Here is a 24355-nt window from a genome sequence, read left to right as displayed (position 1 = left end):
ATACCCAATGTCAGCTGTAACAAAGACATACATGCACGATGGAACACCTTTCCCTGGGTTTCCATGGGAGCCTCCATACCTCCAACAGGTAGCATTTCATGTCTAGGCCTCGCAAGGGGAACTCAACGTATGTATCAACCTTGTTTCTTAGATATGCTGTCCAGTGAAATCGTTTCAAGTGTAAGCATAGCACCTATGGGATTAATCAAATAAAAGAGAGGCATTAGAGGAATGGCTGACCTTACTGCTACACGTGGATCTGAGAGGGCTGGGTGCTGGTGTAGGAACAGCTGAGCAGCTGTTCCCTTTGCCACACTGCCACGCTGTTCCTTTTCACGTTGATACAAACCTTTGGTAGTTTCTGAATCCAGAATTTTTTGGTGGACTTCTGTTTCTTTTTGCACTTATGACACATATACAGCTCTGTCTCATCAAGTTCTTCCAGGTCTGTAAAACTGCGGAGACAATCTAGAAACAAAAACCACACACAAACCTAATTCAAGATTATAGCAAATGATCTTTGTAACATAAAATGCAGCGAACTGAGCGACATAAAGGTGTGCCTGTGTTGCAGTCATTCACTAATCTGCACCTGTGCACCACACATCTCAGCCCCAGTTTATTACAGAAGCACATCATAGATGGAAAACTGTTTTCACACCTTCTACTGCAACCTCTGATAGTATCAGACTGCCTGTGGTGCCAAGTCATAACCTGGCTCCTGAAACAAGTGATTCTCATTACTGACCTCAGGATCCAGGCACTCTTACCTCGTAGTGTGCACATTGGTCCGTTTTCTTGATTTTTAGTACGTTTATTTCTGAACTGACTTGGAATATCTAGCGAAAGGTCTGGAAAATAAGCACAAAGAAATAGCTTTAGGGTGGAATACAACAATGCTTGATGTTCCCAAGCTAAACCCCTGGTTCAGTCATGCATCTCAGTAGATCAGGTGTCAGATTTTTTTGCTACCTTGTGTCAACCACTCCTTTTTATTTATTTATTTAGGAATGTGAGGGCATCTTACCTAGGAATGGGTCAAACTTTCTAGATTCTGTCCCACATATTAAGCAGTTGACTTCATTCTGAAGAATGCCTCCGAAAATCGCTGTGACAACGGTAGAGGCTCCATTTCTAGGCAAAGCACAACAGAGGTAAAATCAGAAATGTGGTGTGGGCTTCATCTGTAATACCTCATACAATTAGCTTACTGCTTGTTGCTGCTACACAGAGTTTAGTCCACGTGTAACAGTGACTGTTCATTCACAGGGCTTTCTCCATCCCAGAATTACCTGCTGCAAGTATTTATTTAGCTGCTGTAATACTTTACCTTGTACCACCAGAAAACGTGAACTGAACTGCATATGCTTTGCCCAGACACTGAGTATTTCCATGCTGAAGTACTGCTGACTCCTTCATTGTGCAAGGTGCCCCATGACTAAGGCTGTTTCCAAACCATTTTCAACAAAAGTTCTTCCCTCTTAGGCAGGTCAGCCATTGTGTTTTGGATCTTTGCCCTTCTTTGCAGCAAGTACTTCTGACTTTTAAACCAAGTTCCTACATTTCTTCCATTTTGCTTCCGAAGTCAGCTTACGCTGCTTTAAGATACACTAAGCAATATTTACCAGCAACCTCCACGCTTTCATTAAGTCTCTTACTGAACCCTTTCAGCAGATTAGGCAATGACCTTACAGTCCAATGAGAACAAAACATTTTAAGTTGCATTATACAACTTTGAAATAACTTGCTAGTTCGTGCTTGCAGTTCTGATGCTGCAAGCTTGCAAAAACCCACGTTCTGTATCAGTGCTCCACCTTTAACACTTGATATCAGCTTTACACTTAATATCAGCTCTGCTTGTTAAGCAGGAGGAAAAGGCTGCCTAAATGAACAAGCACTCAAGAGGAGAGCATTCACACATCCGTGTCCTGTAGCCATTTAAGTATGCACTGCCTCAGCGTGCCCTTGACAGAAGGCAGTTCACTGCTACCAAATTCCACCTCAGAGCAGAATTACAGAACGTATCTCAGTAAGTTCCACCTGGGGTCAGATGCATTTAATGCACATCTTGAAAACAGATCTGGTTTACTTTCCAAATGCTGTCCAATTCCAAGAGGATTTTAGACACTTGCTTTTTTGGGGAGCAGATCAGGGGCCGTGTGCCATCAGCACAGGAAAGGAAAGTTCACTCAACTCCTGCACAGGGAACCCAAGGACTGAACTGAGCTGACCTTCCTTCCTGAAGCAAATTAAAACGCTTTCTGCCAGTGTCAGTTTTAATCAGAGAAAAAGCACACCCAAATCAGGAAGAGCGGTACTCTGAGGTGTGTGGCACACACAGCTGGGTGGCTGTGTCAGGATGCATGAGAACGTGCAAAACGAAGACCAAAAACAACCCAGCAGCTTTAAGTGTGTGTCAGTTGATAAACAAAACAGAGATCTGTCTGCAGGAAAGCTGCTTTAAGTCACGCAGACACTGCTCTGGTTGCTCTCTCACCTACAAGGCCCACTGGCAGTCAGCACACAGGCTCTGGGTGGGCTTTTAGACTCTAAGGCACTAAGGTACTGAGGAAGTAATGTGAAAATTTTCTTACATGCAGCATTTGCTGCTCGCAGTCAGGCTAGAATTTTCTTGCAAAATTACTGAACGCGAAACGCCATTGAAGCCACCCTGGAGTTCCAAGTGTAGATGGTCCAGAAGGTAACGCATGAACTCGTGGGCATCCTGCTGCTGGTATCCCCTGGAGCAAAAAGGGAACATCGTCAGCAAAGGACGGGCTGCGCTGCTGCAAGAGAGAGACGTCACTCGGGAGAACACACGTTTGTTTAGTAACAGTGAGCAGGAGCTGGAGAGCCACGTGCATCCTGCACCGCTCCCTCAGGAACCCGGTGACCCGTGTGCCTGCAGGAACGCTCCGTGGGAGCTCTGTAAGGGAGCAGCTCCTGCACAACCGCTGCAGCGCACAGCCGCACTCCGCTCATCTCCACTCCAACCCCAAGTTACGGGCAGCAAACGCAAGTTTGGGACACCACCAGGCACACTGCTGCTGTGTCACGTCACAGCTCAGCACGGAGCACTCGTGCTGCTTTGGCAGTTGCCCTTGTTTGTGCCCCTGCCCGTCCCCCTCCCCGCTGAAGCAAGGAATTCGCTCTCAGCATCTGGTTTCCCATGCACCTCTCAGTGACAGTGTGAACTCCCAAATAATGAGGACGAAGGAGTGCACTCAGTACTGGTGCCTCCTGCTTACTGAACAGATGGGAAAATGACACGCAGCTGAACACTGCCTTTCTGGCATTTACACTGCTTCAGATGCTTCCCAGCAGTAACTTCCCCATGAAAGAACTCCAGACAGCACATCTGATCTCCAACGGGTTTGAATAAACAATAACCTTTGGAATCACTCCACGTTGCTGGCTGTGGTTCTGGCACACTGGTTTTATGCTGGCATACAAACAATAAGTTATTTATAGATTAAAGATGCTTTGTATTTGATAAAAAGCTGAAGTCCAGATGCAGATCTTGGAAAGACTGCCACGATACGGACAAAGGCCCTTCAGCTGAAATGCAGTTTCCCTGACAGCTTGTGTAATATCATCGATTTGCAGCCACCTGAAGCAACTCATTTCAAGCCCACTGATGACATCTCCTTTTCCTGACTACAAGACAGGACAGGGGACATTTACTAGGAAAACAGAGCATACTATTTATACAGCAGTAAGGCTACAAAACACATCTTGCAACCCAGCATGAAACTATGGGCTATTTTGGCACACAGCAGAATGAAAGCAGCAGGTTTGGTACAACAGCCAGGGAGCAGGACTTCGTCAGCAGAACTTGAGCTCAGGGATGCTTTGGCTACACTTGTCATATATGAGTCTTAAAAACCATAAGCAGTATTCTCTACACACAGACTACACGTGCCATGAAGGACCCAAGCAACCCTTATTTTGTTTAACCTTCTGTAACAGTCAGTAACCTCTGAAAGAAAAACAGCACTTGCAGTGCAGGAGTGCTGTTTTTCTTTCAGTGAGGAGTGCACACACCCTCAACAACTGATGTCTCTTTAAGCTAAAAGAAAAATCAAACCAAGTTTCCAGGCATGTTTTCCCTCCCTGCCCCCATCACTTTGTAAGCACAGCTAGAGCTGCTGCCCTGCTGTTCATCAGCTCTCAGTTCCAAGTGCCTCTGCTGAGGATCCATCCACCTCCTCCTCCAGGCTCATGAGCAGCACACAAAGCACAACTGGAACACCATCATCTTTACAGGGCACAGTCAAGCACTGAACGAGCCTCCTCACTGCACCACGTGGGAGCAGGGATTTATTGAGCAGCTGACACTACTCTCCATGTGGTTTCTCATCAGTTAATCATGCACACATTCCCAGCTAAGAGGGAATAAAGGGAAAAATAATGTAAAAACCCCAAAACAATATAAAAACACTTCCAAAAAACTCTGAGTGAATCCACAGTGCTGAAAATTTGCTTGAGGAACTTACTTAAATTGCTTCTTGCTTAGCCTAGCAGGAATTATAGTGAATACCGGCCAGAGACACCACGGGTGCTGTTTTTGGTCACTGCATGAAACTACTGGTATTAAACTTCCTTGATTCTCTTATGCCAACTGAAACAGACTGGGCAGTGTGAAGAACGGAACAGAAGCACTTCTGTGATTTGGGTTACTCATGTGTGTTCACAGCATCTTTTCAGCACTGCTAGAGGTGTAACAGATAACAGCATCTTTACTACCTGAGAACATGGAGCAACTTACCTTCATCACAATATATCCTAACAGGTTTCAGTGCTCCTTTGAAAGAGGTTCAAGGGCCAGGACAGGGAGACCTTGGAGAGGAACGATACTTCAATTTACTCGAGTAACCATTTTTTATCGTCTTTTTCTTTTTTTTAGTCAGTATGGGCACAAAATGCCTATTTTTATTATAGTCCTCATTTCACATCCAACTAATGATGACAGCTGTGCTTTCAGAGAATCAAGGAAGTTTTATCCAGTACGTTTGCATCTAGACCTGCACATTTTCGATCCTACTACATCAGTTTCTTATTGGAGCAAGCTTGGAATATGACTCTGATCTAAAGCAGTTTTGTTTCCATGCCATGAGGCACAAAGTGTCTTATTTCTCTTACTAAATTTGAGATATCTGCCATCTCCAACAGTGCTACCTGCACCACACAGTCAAAGAGTGGGGAAAAAAGGTCTACTGATGAACACAAACTAAATGTAAGTAAAGATTTTTTTCCAGGCATATTTGTGGGCATACAGAAGTCTGCATTCTTCATCTTCCAGACTGAGCAAGTTTGAGATCAGGACACCAGCAATACAAAGATAACAATTAAAAGTAACGTTCTTATTTTACAAAACTTACCTAAAATTTGGCATAATTTTCCAAACAACGTAAAATAAAGACTCTGGACTAAATGCAGTTTGGCTTCCTTGCCATAGAGCGCAGAGTGTCTTTCTGAACTCTTCCACCAATGAACTGGAAAGAAAGTAAAAGCTGCTGATGAATATGGGTTTGCTCACTAGCTCAGTGCTACAAATATCAGATGTTACCTTGGTTAAAATTGTAATGAGTGAGTACATCCCAGTACTGCCAGGAGTTTGTGTCCAAAATCCTACCCATACCATCAGAGGTGGACAGGTTCGAAAGTCACATTTCAGATACTGAGGCCTCACATGGAAATCTATGTACCCTTCAGCATTACGTTGTAAAGTCTGCTAACACAGTCACCCCAACACTTGCTTGAACAAGTTACAGGCTCTGAATGGCACATCCACAAGGTGGTATTTTACCTGGAATTACATCATGCAGTGTCCGGACTAGAGGTAACTAGCGCTTCCTAACCTTACCTCTAACGGCACTCCAGCACTTCCTGATGCGTTTCACTGCCTCCCCCTGCAGGACAAGGCTGACACGAGCCCACTGCAAGCTACAGCTTTTTGTGCAGCCAACCATGTTTCTATGACACTGATCCTCTAGGGATAATTTTTCTATGCCTCCGTAACACTGAAAGTGTACAGCAGCTCGACAAGTCGAGCATTTACTGTTTTCATTAAAGTTCAGTGACAACAAGGAAGACTCAGCTTACACATTGTTATCTCCCTGGCTCCTGGTATGGTAAGTTCTCCTGCCTGCTGTCTTCCCATTCCTCAGCTCCACAGCTGGCAACTCTTTGAAGTAACAGCAAAACTGCTGAATGTTACTGGAGAAAAAGGAAAAACGGGTGAAATCCTTAAAGAGCAGAGAACAAAGGGAAGGTTATGTATTCTGGAGTCTGTTATTTGAAATCCATGAACAGAACTTCATGTAGCAATGATAAATAATGGCAGCAGGAACAGGTTTTTCAAATATTCCCTTCCACAATACAAAAACTGCAGTAACAAATCCTTATCTCCTGTAGATGAGTGAATGAATCTGTAAATGCCACCACCACCCCAAATACCTGGAACTAGTACATTCTGGCTCTGCTTTGACAAACAGGTACTGAGTTATCAAACATTCCCTAAAAATAAAGCAGGTTGCAGCTGCTAAGGAAGTTAAAGTGAGGTGCTCTTCTCCTTACTGATTCTGCTCGCTGCTGCAGCAGTCCCAGTAACTGAATGCAAGCACGTGCTTTGACTCTGGCGAGCTCAGCCCTGACTGGCAGAGAGGAAGTACCTGAGAGACTGAAGGATTGCATTCATGAAACACGTGTTCCCCAGGTTCCGAAGGCCCGTGGCACAGAGGGCAGTGGTGCTTCCCTGGAAGTGAGGACAGTCGGGTTAAGAAACATACATCCCTGCTCACCCACTTTGTCACGACAGAGCTGTTACTGCTGTATCAACACAAACCTTAATAAATAACTACTGTGTTTGAAAAACAGTTTCAAAGCCAAAGCAACCCTGGTGGCACATTTTCCAAGTAGCTAAACCCAAAGATTTTGCAAAACATCACTGACTGCTTTGCTTCCACCAACCCTCCCCTCTTACTTCCATTCATACATTCAGAACTTCTTCACTTCTCAGTCAAACAATTATTTCTCGTAGCTGAAGACAGCCATTACTTCAGCTCCATTGGAATTCCAATGCCCAAAGCCTAAGGAGACACTGCTCTGCTCCACACTCCCTCTGCTGAGAGGTGCAAACAAGGCAGCCACACAGAGCTGAGTCGCTCTCTCCTTTCCCCCTCCCTGAAATCTGGGAGAAATTATGAGGATTAGAAGATCCCCCAACTGCAGCCACCAGAAACAGGCATTAGGCTTGGGGCATTCTTTGACTGGAAAACACTGCAGCTTTTCAGCCAGGGCTGGACTGTGGGCACTGTTCTACATCGGGAACATGAGATGGGAGTACAGTCTTCAGAATATTCCACAGCTGCTTTGGAAAGCAAGTTTCACCAGATGCTTCTTAGAACTTCTACTTTTCCACTTTTTCCTAAGTACTCTCCTATCCCCCTTCAGACAAAGGCAGTGCATCTGCTTCTCTGCCTTCTTTCTGCATTAAAAGGAACAAATAAAATGCCCTATCTGCTCAAAATAAGGTAAAACGAAAATAAAACCTTCTTTCTAGCTGTTTAAATCTCAGAGGGGACGCACTGCTTCCCAGCTCACTGATCCCAAGAAACAAAGGGAAGCTCAAACTGTAGCCCAGCAGAAGTACAGCAAAGTAACATTCTTTAGTGAGAAGGGGCTCCCTCCTCACTGTGGTCAGGACATGACAAAGAGAATGTAAACCAGGCAGGAGTTAACTGTTCAAGTACTTTAAATCTAGGCCAACTATAAACCTCGAGAGGTTTAGCAAAGCTCAGTGTATTAGCTCTGTTATACTTACATTTACTTTTAGTAACTTGCTGTTCAGAGATGAGTTTTCCAATAGTTTTCTTTTCCTGTGTCTGTCTGATGTAAAGGCAGAACTGTTGGGAAGCAATTAAAATATGTTACTTACTAAAACACAAAATCTTGCAGGAAATGGACACCAGATAGATAATCATCCCAGTGTCGTACCACAGCTATCACATCTGCCATCAGCTGTCATTAAGACAGCAAAGAGCTTCCTGATCACTACACATGCTTTTCACAGTCTTAAAATAGAATGCATAGAGTACAGATGCACATCCTACTTTCAACACCCACGTCCAAATTCGTCGTGTCAGGGTCTGCACATGCAGTGTGTGCCCTGAGGCATGCCCTTGTATACCACCTCCCGAGCTGAAAGAGGCTTCATTTCCTCCCATAACCAAAGGAGTGCTTAACAGAGAGTTCTCCATAAAATACTTCTGCCAAAGAGTCATCCTGAACTCAGAAAGCCAGGACAAAGCCAAGTTGTACCAAAGACCAGAAGTATCTGAACTGCAGTCAGCAATTCACTGCAGCTCACTCCTCTGACGTATTAACATATCAGGGTGTAGCATCTGGGTAGGACGAACACAATGTCACAAGAACAATAAGCTTCTCTTCCACAGCTGGAAACCAGGGGCCTGGATTCTGTAACTCAGGACTTCTCTCTAACAGCAGAACTGCAGCTCGTTCCAGCTTTTAGGCTTTGTTTTATTTCGGTTTTGTTTCTGAACCGAAAAGCCCTCTGAACGTTCAAAAGCCATCACTACACACAACAGAATCCTCCACTGTGTCATCTACCCCTGGAAGAGCTACACCTCCCAGGTGTGCTCTTACAGTGCCACACACCTGTACACCTCACCACCTGAGTGTGCTAATGCTCCTTATGGAGGCACCAGCACACTCAGGAAGGACCCAGACACTGACACCTCAGAGGAGTGCTATCTGAACTCTGGGGCATTAAAATAGATTGTGAAGCACTGTACACACACATATTTCTATTTATTACTAGAGAAGGTCTGCAAGCAAACTGAAAAAACATTTGCTATCTAGCACGGGCCACAGCATCTGCATCGCAGAGATTACAGCATTCACTTTTCCAGGGAAGAGAGCCAGATAAAGCCACGGGAGATGCATGTTTCTTCAGCAGAATTTAAGTTCATAAACTTTTCAGTCTTTCTGCGTGGAAACCAAACTATGCAAATAATATGAAAACTACTTCCACCTGCATTTCAGTTTCTATTTCTTTGCTTCAGAATTTTTTTCTGATAAAGCTGTGATTCTGTTCTGGAAATCCTGTCCTATTTCTAAGGGACAAAATAGGAATTACTGGCAAGGAAGCAAGAAAATGAATGCATTTCTAAATCGCTGCACAGGCAAACCTCTAAAGGTACAGCATATAAGAAACAAGATGCACATGATCAGCCAAAGCTCTTCCACTCTGCTCCTCAGTAATGAAAAGGCATTTCCAGATATGCACAGCATCACACTCATAGGATGGCCAAAACACACGTACTAAATACACACAGAGAACAGCAGTACATTTAATGGTGCAGTACTACCCAAAGCAGCCTGGAAGGACACACACCACTTACTTTTCCAGGTTCTGTAGGTGCTCTCTGACCTTCTGTACCAGCCCCAGCTTGGTATCATTCACTACAAAGTCATCACAGCGATAACTGCAAGAAGATTTTACCAGAATTAAGAATATACATAGGAAAAAAAACATACTTATACATACAAGCTTTAAGTAAATAACAAATCAACATTAATTTGATTTCAGTGAGGTATCCCAGGGCCATCATGCTGGAAGCACTGCAGTGACTCAGCTGAAAATTAAAAGAAGAGGACAACAGCTACAAACTGAGCTCGGTTCCCTCTAAGTGCCTTACAGCACTAGATGGCCCAGGCACCATTTCATTATGTGCCTTTTTCTGCTAGTTTACTTCTTCATCAGAAAACAGAAGCACTGTCTGTCAATTATCTTAGGACGCTGTTCAAGTTGAACAAAAATGCTTTTTTGTCACTGCTGTACTGAGGATCCCAACTGATACATAAAATAAAAGTGGAAAAAAAAACCAAAACAAATCGACAGCTTCTTCCCTGCAGTGGAGATGCTCTGAGGAACTCGAGCTGTTGATGCTGCTTACTTGAGAAGCACACAGCCCAGCATTACAACACCAGTTCTGCAACAACAGGATGTCAGCAGCTCCAGGCCTGCTGTCTGCACACAGCCAGCAAAGAAACTTATACACACACTGAAATACCACAGCAGCGCTAAAGGTACTAATGGTTACCACATAAACACTGCTTCAGCAAAGGCAACAGAAATCAGCAAGCTGGAGATGCTCTACAAAGATTTCACATTTCCATGGGCACCATGGGCTCCCTTACCCACAGTTAGCTCTTCTAACTGAAGGCAAGAGCACGGATACATACAAGGGCTGTTCAAGAAAGGGGGAAGGCAAAACCAAGGAACAAATGCTGAAGCAGAATGGAACCAGCCCAGAAACTGCAGGTGGCATTTCTCAGCATCCCACAGGGCTAGCCAACAAGCAGCTCTCCAGCAAGACAACCCATATTAAGGCACAAGAAACACGAAGGCAAGAAAAGACTTCACAGCACGTGCACCAGCTCACTTGAGAGCAGTGTGCATGGAAAAAAGAGCAGACCACTGCAGTGTCCAACCCCACCTTGCACAAAGGTGGCCCAGCCCCGGGTGCTGGCACCCTGTGGCACTCTGCTCTGCTTCTCTGTATTAGCACAGCTCCTGCTGCTCCTCTCCTGTTTGGCACAGGACTGACTCTGCTGTGAAACACATTCTCATCATCTCAGGTTACTCCCCCCATGGAGCAGATCCATGTAAACTAATGAAGCTGTCTTGACTATCAGGCACAACTGGAATTTACAACATTCCTTGCTGTGTAAATCTGTGATGTAGCACAAGAGTACTGCCAACAGACTCAAACACTGAACTCATCAAGGGATCACAGCTGGGGAAGTAAACGCCCTTCCCACGGCAAGGAGGCAGCAAGAGCAGCACTCAGGATGTCAAGTTTCTTCGGGGGCTCTTTCATCTGCAAACAGAAGCTTAATACAACTCTCACATTTCCCAACACTGAACACGGCGGCTGTTACTCCTGGATCTTAGTCCAGGAGTAGAAACAGAACAACGTGGAAACAGAACAAGAGTTCTCCACACCGCTCTGCGGCACCAACAAAACTCTGCAACTAATAAATCAAAGCCCTATGGAAAAGCCTCTCTGTCATCTTTGTAGGAGTAAAATTCAATTAAGTCTCAGGGTTGTGTTCTCTTGACTTCCAAACTCCTGAGGTTGCCCATACTGCTTTGCACAGAACACTGGTGCTAAATGAAAGTTCCCACGGAAGCAATACAATGGCATAAACACCCCAATATCTCATGGCTACACATCTACACAGGGGAGGATGGCATTTGAAACCTCCATCTCCAGTAGCTGGTTATGGCTGGAGTTCACCTGGCCCTTCACTTCAGCAGGCAAGCACTGGTTGGCAGCAGCCCTTACAGAGCTGCCTGAAACACAGGGGCACGCAGTGGTCTGAACCTTTCCTGCTGCACCTTCTTATATCTAAGCTCATTTCTGCTGGGGGAAATATAGGTAGACAAACACACACAGATATATGTATACATATACACACACAAAGGGGTCCAATACCAAATGCTGCTATTCTTTTCTGACTCCCAAGTGGATAAAAACCCAAAATATTCAAATGAAAGCAAAGATATGCTGCTTCTGAAACTCGCTCAGCTTCACACTGGCACAGCAGATTTGTAATCTGCCAGTGAACTATATGCAAGAGCAACTCCCCATGGCAAAGCTCTCTGCAATTAGTCCCAGCCCAGCCACTGGTGACTCAGCCCTCTGCTCTGATTACAGCAGAGGACTCACCACATGCTCAACTGCTCCTCCTGCATTCTCCCACAAAAATGCTGTGAAACACCGGTGAGCTTCCAAAGAGGGCACCCACCCCTGCTCACCAACACATTCTGCACCAGTAACACATCACTGCCCTCACTCTGAACAGCATTTTTGCAGTGCCATGAGGTCAGAGATGAGGTCAGCAGGGAGCCGTGCTGTGTACACCACGCTGGTGAGCTTTGGCAGACCAGGCATGCACTGTTTGCCAGCGGACTCAGTGGAGATGTAATCAAGGTTTCAAACATCCCACTAAAATTCCTGCATATGTTATTACTTTCCATGTGACTGAAAGACAGATCACAAGTCCGAATTCAGTTGTTAACAGCATTAATTGGAAAACTGGGATTAGCTTCCCACAGCTGCTCCAATGCTGGTAATACATGTGCATGTTGCTACTTGGAAAAAATGCATCTGTTTTCACATAGGAATGGGCAAAACTGGTGGTCACTGACACACAGTGTAGGAAAAAGCAAAATCCCCCTACATCATAAGGATACTCCTAATCCACCTCCAAGTTTAACAACTGTACAGCTGCTGCTGCTGCCACACACAGCACACGAGTGATTTCTGGATTGCTCCAAGCAGAAATTCTTCAGGTGGAACATTTTAACTGTGGTTTTACTTGTGAGGAATAAAATCATTTGTCACAGAAGTGTTCTTCATAAAAGGGACATGCAAACTTCAGCTAACAGCCTTTCCCCCGTGAAGTACACAAAGATTTTCTGAACCAAGCAGTACCTGTCTGTGGAGCTGTGTGTAATTTTACAACACGTAACACTGACCTCCCTAAGATCCGCACTGCCACACCCCACAAGCACTGACATTACTGACATAGGTGGAAAACTACCATGCTAACAGGCAAAGGAGAAGCAGCTGACAACGCTTTTGCTCAGAAGTGCAGGGATGGGAGATGGTGAGAGCACAAGAGCACTGCTATCAGCTGACTTCCAGCCTTCCCACTGCACATGACAGAGGATCTGGTACTACAAGGGTAACTGTTTGAACCTTAAGCAGGGCTCTTTTCTTCCTCTGAGAAGCTGACAGCACACAGCAGCCCAGGCTGTGCTCCTGTTACAAGAACCACTTCCATGATTTAGTCTTGTCAGGAACTTGATGCTGCCCCAAACAGGATCCATCACTCTCCCAAGCTCACACAGCTTGTACCAACTCACCATCTGCCTTTCTTCCAGAACAAAGGGAAAAACAATAAAGCATACTAGAAACAATCATGCATTTATTCATCTCACATTCACATCTCTCAGGCAGGATCTATGGCTTATTACTTTACTTTCTTGTATTCTTACAAATAAAGGATCCACGAAAGGCTCATCCATTGGATGAAAGGAGTAATGAAACTGAACAGCAGCCTGGCAACAAAAAGGCAGGTTCTAAACAAACCCCAAAGCAAACCAAAGCAACTATAAGCTACCTAAGTTATATTTACATCAAAAAGTTTGAACAAGTCACTGAAACACAGGAGCTGCCACCATCAATGCTACACAACATGTGCAAAAGCAGACTTATTTCATAACTGTTTTAAAGCAGTCAGGTCTGGAAATCAAAAGATCAAGTATTATAACGATGTATATAATGTAGTGCTTCACAAGAGTCTAAGGTTTACACCTTCCAGTATGTAACAAGTTGTCAAATTACAGCCATGAAATGCTTACCAGTATGTACTGTAACTACTGCAATCCATACACACTGTATGCTGAACTTTCTCTTGTTTCTCTGTTTTCTTATGATTGGTCATAGGAATCTGTGCATCTTCGTAATGCTTTTTTGCATGGCCATTCACATATCTAAAATACATGGGGGAAAAAAAAGTAAGGCTTCATAAACAATTATTTAACCAACATTCAACAAAAAAAAGGGGAAAGAAAGCAACAAAATCAACCAGCACATCAGTAACCTAACATGCAGGCAGTACCATGCGAGCATTAAAACAGGCAATTCACCTACACAAAAGCATCTGTTCACTTGAGTTTTTACCTGTTTATTCTCCCACTCTGCCCAAATCAGTTCTTCCACCACAGCAGCCACACACTGGCACCTCTGTACCCAGGGCAGCACGTGGGCCCTCACCAGGCCTGTGCACCTCCACGGCCAAAAAAAACACCAGTTCCTGTTTTCCACACTTGCAGTGTGGTCAGTTCTACAAATTATCTTCCCATTTATTTTTCTTAGAGGTCTCCTTTGTTTTCCCACCCAGCACTCATTCTCTGTGGTTACTTTAGCAGTGTGGGTCACGTAGGTGAGAAAAGAGTCATAAAATTCCACAGCTCTTTTGTTGGCACAGTGAGCATTCTCACATTCAACATTTGAGATGTATCTCTAGAAAGTCAAGCATCTTCAGTTAATAAAGAAATGGCACTGCAAATGCAAGAGTCCTAAACATCAGCTGACAAACCATTAACCCTCAGAAGTGCATGGCCAGAGCAGAGGTGACTTCCACACCCTCCCCCCCCCCTTCTCTCTGACCAACACCAACTGCTGGGAGTGCTGCACTGCTCCTCCACGTGAAGGTTTTTCCAGTCTGGACTTGTTCTTACACTCAGGTGCAACACTCCTGCTAATGTCCCAGAACAAAAGCACACACAGAAGCACAGATGAAAACATCCTCAGATCAGACTCTAAATGGCAGCACTGCCTACAGCCAAAATAGTTTGCTCATCAATAACATTTATACAGGTTCTTGAACAGAACCTGACAACAGCCCACAGCATTAGCTGCTCCCCAGGCCCTGTCGTGGAGTAACAGCTTGGGTTGGCAGGGACCCCCAGGCACCCGAGTCCCTGTGCCTGGCTGCATGCAGGTTGCCAACCATACAGCCAGGGACCAAGCCGAGCAATCACATCCATCACTCATGTCCCTTTTGGACAGTAATCGCGTTGGGTATGTTCTCCACTCTTGGAAGGTAGCAGGGAAGCGTGCGTGGTGTAAGCATACAGCATTAGATAAAGCCATGAAGGCTTCTTCAGGGAACAACAAGGCCTTGGGGAGTCTCTGGAACAAAGTGCCTCAGTCCAGCAGGCCGGGAACAGCTTTCACACCAACACCTGATACTCACCTTCCACAGTGGACACTCGAGCACGTCAGACAGACCCACGGGCTCTTATTTGAGCGGCACACTACAAAAAACAGAAAAAAGCATCAAGGTTCTGCTATTACACATGCACAGCCCACCTGGACAGAGCAGGTACACGGAGCAGCAGCCTGCTCACCAACCCACACCACCACCAGCACTCTGACTGCCGTGCTGCTGAGGCCCCTGGCCTTCTCTCTGGCCCACTGCAGCCCCACAGGGTTTCAGGGCTTTGTTTGCATTCCATCTCCATGAGGCCTACTTCACTTCTGCGCTGCGCTTCAAAGTATCAGAAACACAAGTCATAAAAACACTGGGAATACAAATGAAAAGAAATGTCTTCAGGCAACAGGGCAGCTCACTCAGCAGAGAAATAGAAGCAGAGTTCCTCACTTCTGTTTCACAGAGCCTGTTACACAAGAAGCCATTCCCACACATGAGCCCAGCGATGTGCTGGGAAGCACACACAGTAACGACATCACACGTGAAGATGAACAACGTGTGTGCAATAACCATTCGTATGCTGATGCTGGTAATGTCCATGAGGACTCTGCCCCTCCAGTCACACACACACAGCTGAGTGGTTAAAAAGTAATACAGTGCTGTGCTTTGCAAATAAGACACCAGGAAATCACCTTACTGATCTCTAAGCTTTCAGCTAAGTCTTATATGTCTGAAAAAGTGAAATTCACTTTGAAATTAAACAGTTTTTGAACAAAAGATCCAGGGAAAAAGCAGCAGGTGATGGCAGTCTTTCAGTGGATGGCAGAGAGCCAGGCAGAGCAGTTCTGCCCTACTCTTCAGGTGGAAGAGGAAGAAGTTTGCCAAAATGGGCCAAAAAGATGATCTGGAAAACCCAACATCTACACTGGCAAACAAGAGAAGCAAATGGAAGATGTTCATGGCCATCACCAGATCAAAACTGGCAAAACAGATCACTGGTCTGACTCCACACTACTTCACTTCCCTGAATTACAGAAACTGCAAGGTCAAACATTAACCAGAAGGAAACAAAGACAAAAGCACTTAAACAAAGATATAGTATCAAATAGTTGCTTAAGCGCTGCATGAAAAACAAGCCAATCCAAAAGCCCACTTCCATCACCCTATGTTCTCCTTGCCAGAAGCATGAAGCAGCCCTCCCAAGAGGAAAATTCCAGCAGAGATCTCCCCCATCTTAACTACCATCCCTGCTGCCATTATGTCATCACCTGTGGGTGGGACAGGCTCTCAACCTGTAAGCCCAAGAACCAGGATGCAGACTGTTCATTTCCTCTACATACCAGACAACTGCAGTATCACATTCACGTACTGTGTGTCTGGGGAGTGCTGACCTACACTGAAAAGACTCCTCCTGCAGTGCTCACACCAGAGTGCACGCTCCACATGAGGCCTGCAAACAAGACCACAAACTGCACACTGCCAAACATGACTGTTTTCCACCCTTTTACATCAGAGAATAGGGGGAAAAATGGTTCATTTGTTTGCTTCAGCTTTCAGGAGGAACTTTGCTCCAATTGCATCACATTAGAACTGTGTAGTTTATCTTCTGCACAAACATCTCCTCCCACAGAGAACTCACATAACATGGAAGTGACTCCCACTAAGATGAAACAGCACTATTGCATTTCTGACCTACAGCTGCTCTGCTCAGCAGGGATTTCTGCTCCGAGTTGTGTAACTCCTTTTTGAAGGTTTCTGAGACCACACTGCACTTTGAGGCTGGCTCTGACACCTGCCCTCCAGCCTGGCTTCCCAGGTACTCCTCACTCCAGACTCTGAAGCAGTTGCTGTCCACTGCTTGGCATTAAGAACGTAAGTTAGGCTGAAATTAGCCTTAATCATTAGTGAGGACTCCACTGAGACAGGTACAACAGAACACACAGCAGGACAGCAGTTGCCCTGAGCTGCTCATAACCCAATTAGGCTTTATCTGTAAAGAAAGCACAGGCTATTCCTTTCAAACATAGTGCTGACATGAAGGCATGTGGCTTCAGTGTACCAAGCCCCTTCGTGATTCAGACCACATCCCACTGCCCTGGAACACCACCCTTCAGACTTCTAGTGCTAATTAAAACAAGGAGGAGGGCTGCACTTCACAGGCACCTTCCCCTTTGGGATAAAGTTTCACCCAGCAAACACCTTAACTACATAAAAAAACCCATCTATGTTTGTTGCACCGTATGAGCTAAGGCACACCAGCTGCCTTCTGAACAGGAACCCTGCAGCCACATGCAACGGTTCTGAGCTGCCCTGCTGTGCTTTCAGAGCAGCCCAAGTGGTAAAGGCAAACGTGGCTGTGACACATCAACAGATGAAACAAAACGAACCTGCAACACCACAGTGCTGGCCAAAACAGTGTGCTGCGTGCCACTGCACACTGACACTGGGCCACTCAGGGTAGAAACGCTTCTTCCTCACGTAATAGGAAACGCAAACACCATCATACATACAGAGTGACCCAAGTGAAATGTAAAAACCCCTCTGCCTCGGCCCACAAAGCCCTCTGTAAATTAAGAGCACAGACCCATCCCCAAGAGAGGAAACAATCAAACACTGCTACACACAGAGGCGTGCATCCCACGTGTAACTGCAAACACCCCGAGCTCTGCCCCTGCCCTCCCCATCCCTTTGGCACCCTGACAAACACCACCACCAAGTCATGCCAAGCAGAATGAGTGCAATGCAGCTACGGAGGCTGGCACTCACACCGGGCCCCCACCCATCCTACCCTCACATGGCCCCACATGCTCCTGAGCCCTGACAGCTTTTTTTCCCTGCTGAAAACAGCCTCTGAGCACAGCCATGTGATGCAGGAGGGCTCCTGGCAAAGCCTCTGCAGTTTTCCAACGCAGGAAAGCTGCCTGCACACACAAGTGCACAAACAACACAGGAAGCCAACAGTGCTGCTTAGGAGCATGCTGCAGCATTGAGAAGCTGGCAAAACAAGAAGGAAGGAGGAGGAGCAGGCCGACAGGAAGCAGTGTCTGCAGGGCAGTGTCCCCACGGCACGGACCACTGCTCTGCCACGGCCCGAGCAGAAGTGACCCAACACAACTGTGGCTACAGAACTGTGCTCACATCCCAGCTTTAGTACTGTCCTTATTACATCGCTACGGCAAAGGCCATGAAACACCAGCACTGTCAGGGCAGTATTCTGGTCCTCAAGAGCACAGATGGAAATGAGAGTAGGGTCGATAAATTATTTCCAGCACTGCATCCTTTACAGAACAGCCTGGACTTTGTTCTCACAAGCAGTGGCACTGACACCAGCATCTTCCTGTTATACCCGTGTGCTCAATTACACCAGCATTACGGCCTGCACAGAAACAGCTTCAGTCTCAGTGGCCTCTCTCCACTTCTGCATTTGTTGACACAACAACTCAGCTATACTGATAAAGGCTGAACTGGAAAAGGACGCTGTTCCCGCAGCCAGTATCTGCACAAGCAGCAATATTTACATAGCTGTGGCTGCCCTGGCACGCTGATATCACAGCACACAACCTGTCCCAGAAACAAGAACTTGGTCACACACACGCAGGCTGCATGCATCTGGGCAGACATACATGTGCATCTACTCCCAAAAATGTACATGACAACGCTTTTCAGCATTCCAGAAACACAGACTCGCTTTTCCCCTCCCATTCTTATAACCCATCCTGCCTGACAACCCCTCCCTGCCCTAATTACAATTCTTACTCAGTCTTGCTCCAAGAAGACCAAAAAAGAGCCAGGCAGAACACAGCGTGCCAGTCCCATTCCAAAATGGGAAAGCCCAAAGGTGTGAAACGCCGTGCTCCTGTGGGGCCTAGGGAATCACACCGAAAGAGCCTCCTCCAAAGAGCTGCTGAAGGTGGGAAAACCTCACAGTTCAAAAATCCTCAGAAGTGACTGCTGGAGGTGTGAATAGGATGCTGCACAAAGGTTTAACCAAAATTATGCAAACGACTGCAGTCATTACACCTCAAATCCAGGTCCTCCCGGTTCACCCTGCCAATTCCTCCTCTGCAGACAGCATTCACTGTGAGTAAGCAGTAACTCCACGGTCCCAGGAAAGAACATGAGAGAAAGTCCTTCCCCAGCACAGCAAGTACATCTTTGAGCCAGGCTGTAGTCTCTGCAGCAAGGAGCACACGTGCCTCCCACCACCCAGATCCTCCAGATGAAACAACTCACTACAACTGAGAGTGGAACTTAAAACACACGATGTTAGAGCCACGCGAGCTCTTGCTTTCTGACCTGTGATGTCTGTTATCCACCACAGACACAACAGAACAGCTTCTCAGGGCAAGAAGCAGAAGCCCTGCACATCACAGAGCATCAGTCAAGATCACAGCTGACCCGGGTATGTGCATCACCAAGCTCCTGGGCACTGACATAAGTCACATATCAGCTGAAGAACCCTTCAAAAAATATACAAGCAGCATAATACCCATCATGGGTATTTCTACATAGGTTATTACCAAGTAATTTTGTGTCCCCATTTTCTGACTTGGCCTTCTTCAAAAAGGAATGTGTACTTAACAGGGTGGTTGGTACGAGCACAGATGTAAGGGTTACTGTCTGACACCAGTGCCTCTTTACATTCAGGAGGACTCCATGACAGTGAAACAAGCAAGCACACGTTAGTAAAACCACAGGACAAGCCCTGCACTCAGATACACAAAAGCACACTGAGGCCCAGCAGAACAGCAGCACTACTGTCTGATTATTTTTAATTAGATTATTTAGACGCTGCTTCTAAGCCAGCCGGCACCCAGGAGCTAGAGGAAAATACAAGGAAATCTTGCATTTAATTGCATTTAAATCAAAATAAGACAATTTCCAAGGAAGCGAGTTTCCTGGCGAGCACTGCTAACAATCCAGAAATGCTAACTGTCCTTCCAACGTTACAAGAGATGTGCAAGTCATAACTGTGTCAAGTCACCCTACCTGAAATCTCATCCAAAAGTCAAAGAATTCAAACAGACTCTGAAGGTGATAAAAAAGATGCTGCCCTCTCCTTAAAGTAATGGGAAAAAAACAGGAAACTGCTGTTTAGCCAAAGCCAGAAAGATTGAGTATGAAATTGACTGCTATTAGTGCTCATGCATAACAATAAACGCAGCATCGCTGAACAAAAGCACTGCTCAGTCCCAAGGGAGGCATTTCACAGCTGGTTACCGTGAACCACTCTGCTACAATGGTAACACACCCAATTGGAATAGTGAACAAGTGCATGAGAACATAAGAACACGGACAGGTAAAGCACTGTCCATAGAACAAACAGGACACAGGAGAGTTCAACGCTTCTAACACTGAGCAGCGTCTGTCAGAGCACGATGCGATCGCTCCAGCTGCATTTCATTCACCTCCTGCCTATGTTACCCTGCACCACGAGGGCCTGCAAGTTCAGCACTTTCACTTCGCCTTCAGAATTCCACGTTGAAAATCTTGCAAGGTGGTAACCTCGTGCTTGTCATTTGCCTGTGCGTGTACCCCAGTGCTGGAGAAGCAGACGGGTGGGAAAGACAAGCTTTCTGCATTCAATCCGTGCAAACATGCACCAGCTCCCGAGGAAGTGGTTCAACAAGCTCAAGGAGAAAAGCTTCAGATTGCATATGGAATCAAGACACAGGGCACGCTGTGCTTGCTCCGTTATGGCGAAGTTAAAAGGTCACTCAGCACCACGAATCACACTCAATTATTTAGGCTGTAAAGCAAAAGCAGACGCACAGCAATGTTTAATGCATCAGCTACTGTGATAATTAACATTCACATTTAAATACAGATACATACACACCCTCAAACATATAAAAACTAAACACTAGCCTTCATGGGAAAACAGATATTGTTCCATATTACGGTAGTAACATGCCAAAAATGAATAAAAAATCAGTCTTGACATTAGAGCAAGACAGAAATGAATTACACTAGCAGTCCTTCTCAGACAGCTGCCAGAAAAAGCACAGCAAAGCCAGAAGTGTAATGTAGTTTTCAAACCCTTAAGGAAAAGGATCTTCTTGAATCACACAGCGATCAATCTCAGGCCAAGAGAAACAAGCTGGGAGCAGGAGGGGGAAAAGGGGAGAGATGGCAAAGGAGGCCTCCTGCTTTCCTTAGCTCATCTAGTCATGAATTTACTCATTTGTAGCACACGTATTCAATTCCTATTTTCCCCATACTACGCAGAAGACTTACTTTTTAACCACCCCTTAGAAGGGAAAAATGCTCAGTGGACAGAAGTATTATCTGAAAAACGAATGCAGGAAAATAAATCCAGACAGACCACGGCGGTTCTGAGAAGATGCACCTGCACTCTGCATGGACCAATTGCACTCAGACTGAATGCCAAATGAGGTACACAGTCACCTTAAAAGAAATCAATACCTGCCCACTTGGGTCTGATAAGGACCACCCCCAGGCCCAGCACCAAGCTGTTCCCAAGTGAAACAGCTGTTTGCTGCGACACTTTGAGGGGGAAAAGCCCAACTTTTGGAAGAACCATCTGACTTGGGCGGGCTGCCTGTGGTCAGCAGAACTGGATTCAAGTGGGTGAGCAGATCTGTCAAAGGAACACCACAGCTACATTTTTAAGATCCAAAACCAAACAAACATTCAGAAGGAGGAACAAAAAAAATGAGAGCACTGCTTTGGCATACCAGCAGAGGTTGCTGAATGCAAAGTACATTTACTGTGTCAGCTATGCTTCAAGAAACCCTCTTATGATCAAGGAAATGGAGAGCAGAAGTGGCCCCCAATAACATGGCCCCCATAACAAGGATACCATAAAGCAGTATTTTACCTGATATTATTCAGATTCACTTCACAACAACTGTTTCCTCTGATAATCTCAACTTACATATCATGCCTTAGCTAGCTTTGTGAATTTCTGAAGCAGCTGCACTCTCTAACCTTGGTGGATTGCCATCATCTTGCAGCTACCCAAAGGACATACCAACCAAACAGAACATGATGCAGGAACAGGTTACTAAAAGCAGCACAAACCAAGTGAGAAATGGCTTAAAGCTTTATCTCCCTCCAGACAACATCTGAAACTTTCACTCTGAACCTCAGGCACAGATACCACAACAGAAAATTCACTGCCCTGTTGGCCTCAGCACCTCACAGCCCTACCCCAACTATCAGAAAAATGGAGCAACAATAATGACCTGGCTTGGGGGTTTTCTGTTTGCTCTTTGCTTTATTTCTTTTTTTTTTTAACCATCTGCAGATCTCAAAGGGATTAAGAAAGGCAGGTGAACATTATTACCCTGATTACACATAAACCAGCTGTGGTGAGACCTAACTAATCTGCACACCAGGCCCTGAGCAGCCCGCCCTGCTCTCCCTACCCCACTTCCAGAACAGCTCAGAGCATCCTGTCTCCTTACCATTATGGTGCACTTGGAAGAGTTAATTTGGGACTAAAACCTGTCCTTCAGAATTTAACATCAAGACCTTCACAAAGGTTGGACGTAGTTTCTAAACAAGGGAAGTGGATGAGATCTTTGACTAATGCCTTTCTCTGGAGCAGTCTCTTCCATCAGCCTGTGATTTTGTTGAGTAGAATAAAAGAAACTTTTCCAAAGAAAACCTTGAAAACATCAGGCATCATCAATTTATATCATTGTTTGACTCAAATGTGCTTTTAAACATGACAAGTATTTGAAAGAAAACACCACCTCCCCCTTTTATGTATGGAAGAGGAAAATGAGGACTATCCTATGAGACTGAAATTGAGACTCCAACACTACTTCAATAAACACAGATCTTCCTAAAAAAACTGTCCCAAAGCACTGCGTTCTACCACACATTACAACAGCTATTGTCCTACGGCTGGTTAGCTCACACATAAGCAACAGATTCAAATGGGAAAAAAGAAGTGTTCACAGTTTTAGTGAAAAAAAAGACTGAGTCTAACAAAATTTAAGGCAAATCTAAAAAGCTTTAGAAGAAAAAGAAGAGAAATCACATTCATACACAGACCATCACATCCACAAGCTGACCCTGAGTCTGCATGCCGCTGACTGAAAGTATCTGCTCTTAGGAACAAAGTTCTACCCATCCTGTCCACATTCAGCACGTCCTCTCTTCCCATCTTCTGCTAAGAATGGAAGAGGAAATGAGGATCTCGAGTAACAAAAAGGAAAAAGACAAATACTCATAGAGGTGGAGAAGAGTACAAGGAGCTGGGATGAGAAAGGAACCCAAAATGGCTGAAGCCTGTACCATGTTTTTGTGGTGCAGTGGTGAAGGCCCTGCTAGCAGTCCAGCAGCCTGGCAGAACGCTCCTGCCTACCTCAGTACAAAGCAAGCAGCGTAACTCACTGAGCTGGGGACATCATCCACCGACCACAACAGTGGTGGGCCCAGAATATCTGCACTCACATAAATCAAGCATTCTGTGACATTTCGGGTAATTCAAGAAACAAATTTTGCATATTACCTTAAAACCAGAAAAACACTGCAATAGAGCATGCAGATGCCTGTGATAACCAATCTGCTTCCTTGTATGTGCTCTCCTCTGTCATTTTTCTAGTCCCAGTGTCATTTGCAAATACCACAACGTATGTTCTGACCAAATGTGAAATTACAGCTCTCATCCGACAAAAATTAGAATGCAAGAAACAGATGTCAGGCAAAGACCTTTCACTGCAGCAGGAAATACCACTCTGCAGCCAGAACTGCTCTTCGATAGCTAACAAAACTGCACTACCATGAAAAGATATATTCTGAAACAAAAAGTTTTAAACACACTCCAACAGCGCAATTTTCCTGTAAAACCAATTCACTGGATCTCAGTTTCAGCAGACAGTCCCATCTGTCTGTAACCATTCTTCTAAAGAAATGACTTAAATTCTACACCGAACAATCAACTCAACCGTGCAGAAAAAAGTTGGCAAAATCCTTCAGACTTGCACAAGGGTGCTCAGGTGAGGCACAGCTCCCCGTGGTTTCACGAGCCTGTGAGAAGTTGTTGGGCAATACCACATCCGAGCTGCTCCAGAGTACTTCTCACAGCTGCATGATTTGCACAACAGCACTCAAGGTGTGGCATATCACACCAACCATGATGCTCTACAGCACTCTGCCTCCAGCTTCAGCACAGGACTCAGAAATGGGGACGCACAGAACGAGCAGACATCTGCATGCAGTGTGCCACGTGACTGCGCTGATTAAAAGCAATTTTCGGATTCTGTATCACCTCTAGTCCATGTAAGAATTCTGTCTCCTCTTAAATGCCCAATTACAGCAGCAGCAACAACAGCAGCCTTGCCTCTGCATCTCCAAAAAGGCACTCTGCTCTTCTGACAGCCTTAAAGCTCCCCAGAGCAGATGCTGCTTTCTGTATGGCTGTGCAGAGCACCCCTGACAGGACAGCATGCTCAGGAAAACAGGCCTTCCTCCACAGAGGTGCTTAGAACTCTACACACTGGTAACAGCAGCTCTAGAGACACTACAAACTGAGCACAGACCACTGCTCTTTGATCTGGGGCAG

General features: G+C 45.5%; 1 protein-coding gene across 3 annotated transcripts in view; it reads right to left on the bottom strand.

The window, feature by feature from the left end:
• USP3 (ubiquitin specific peptidase 3) overlaps positions 1-24355 on the bottom strand; it is a 58842-nt gene that overhangs the window by 2082 nt on the left and 32405 nt on the right. For all 3 annotated transcript variants that reach the window (XM_065733541.1, XM_065733540.1, XM_065733539.1), the window contains exons 2-13: positions 14860-14920; positions 13460-13591; positions 9426-9509; positions 7826-7907; positions 6675-6757; positions 6106-6219; positions 5382-5495; positions 2595-2741; positions 1028-1134; positions 771-851; positions 350-468; positions 80-193 (exon numbers count right to left, since the gene is read on the bottom strand). In XM_065733541.1, the coding sequence (XP_065589613.1) occupies positions 80-193; positions 350-468; positions 771-851; positions 1028-1134; positions 2595-2741; positions 5382-5495; positions 6106-6219; positions 6675-6757; positions 7826-7907; positions 9426-9509; positions 13460-13591; positions 14860-14920 (1238 nt within the window). The remainder of the gene's footprint in view (positions 1-79; positions 194-349; positions 469-770; positions 852-1027; positions 1135-2594; positions 2742-5381; positions 5496-6105; positions 6220-6674; positions 6758-7825; positions 7908-9425; positions 9510-13459; positions 13592-14859; positions 14921-24355) is intronic.

This window comes from Cyrtonyx montezumae, unplaced genomic scaffold (assembly GCF_038088225.1).
Source record: "Cyrtonyx montezumae isolate F1298 unplaced genomic scaffold, pur_monq_1.0 scaffold_17, whole genome shotgun sequence".
In the NCBI taxonomy this organism is placed as follows: domain Eukaryota; kingdom Metazoa; phylum Chordata; class Aves; order Galliformes; family Odontophoridae; genus Cyrtonyx; species Cyrtonyx montezumae.
Note: the sequence above shows the minus strand (reverse complement) of the source record. Positions and strands in the feature narration are given on the sequence as shown.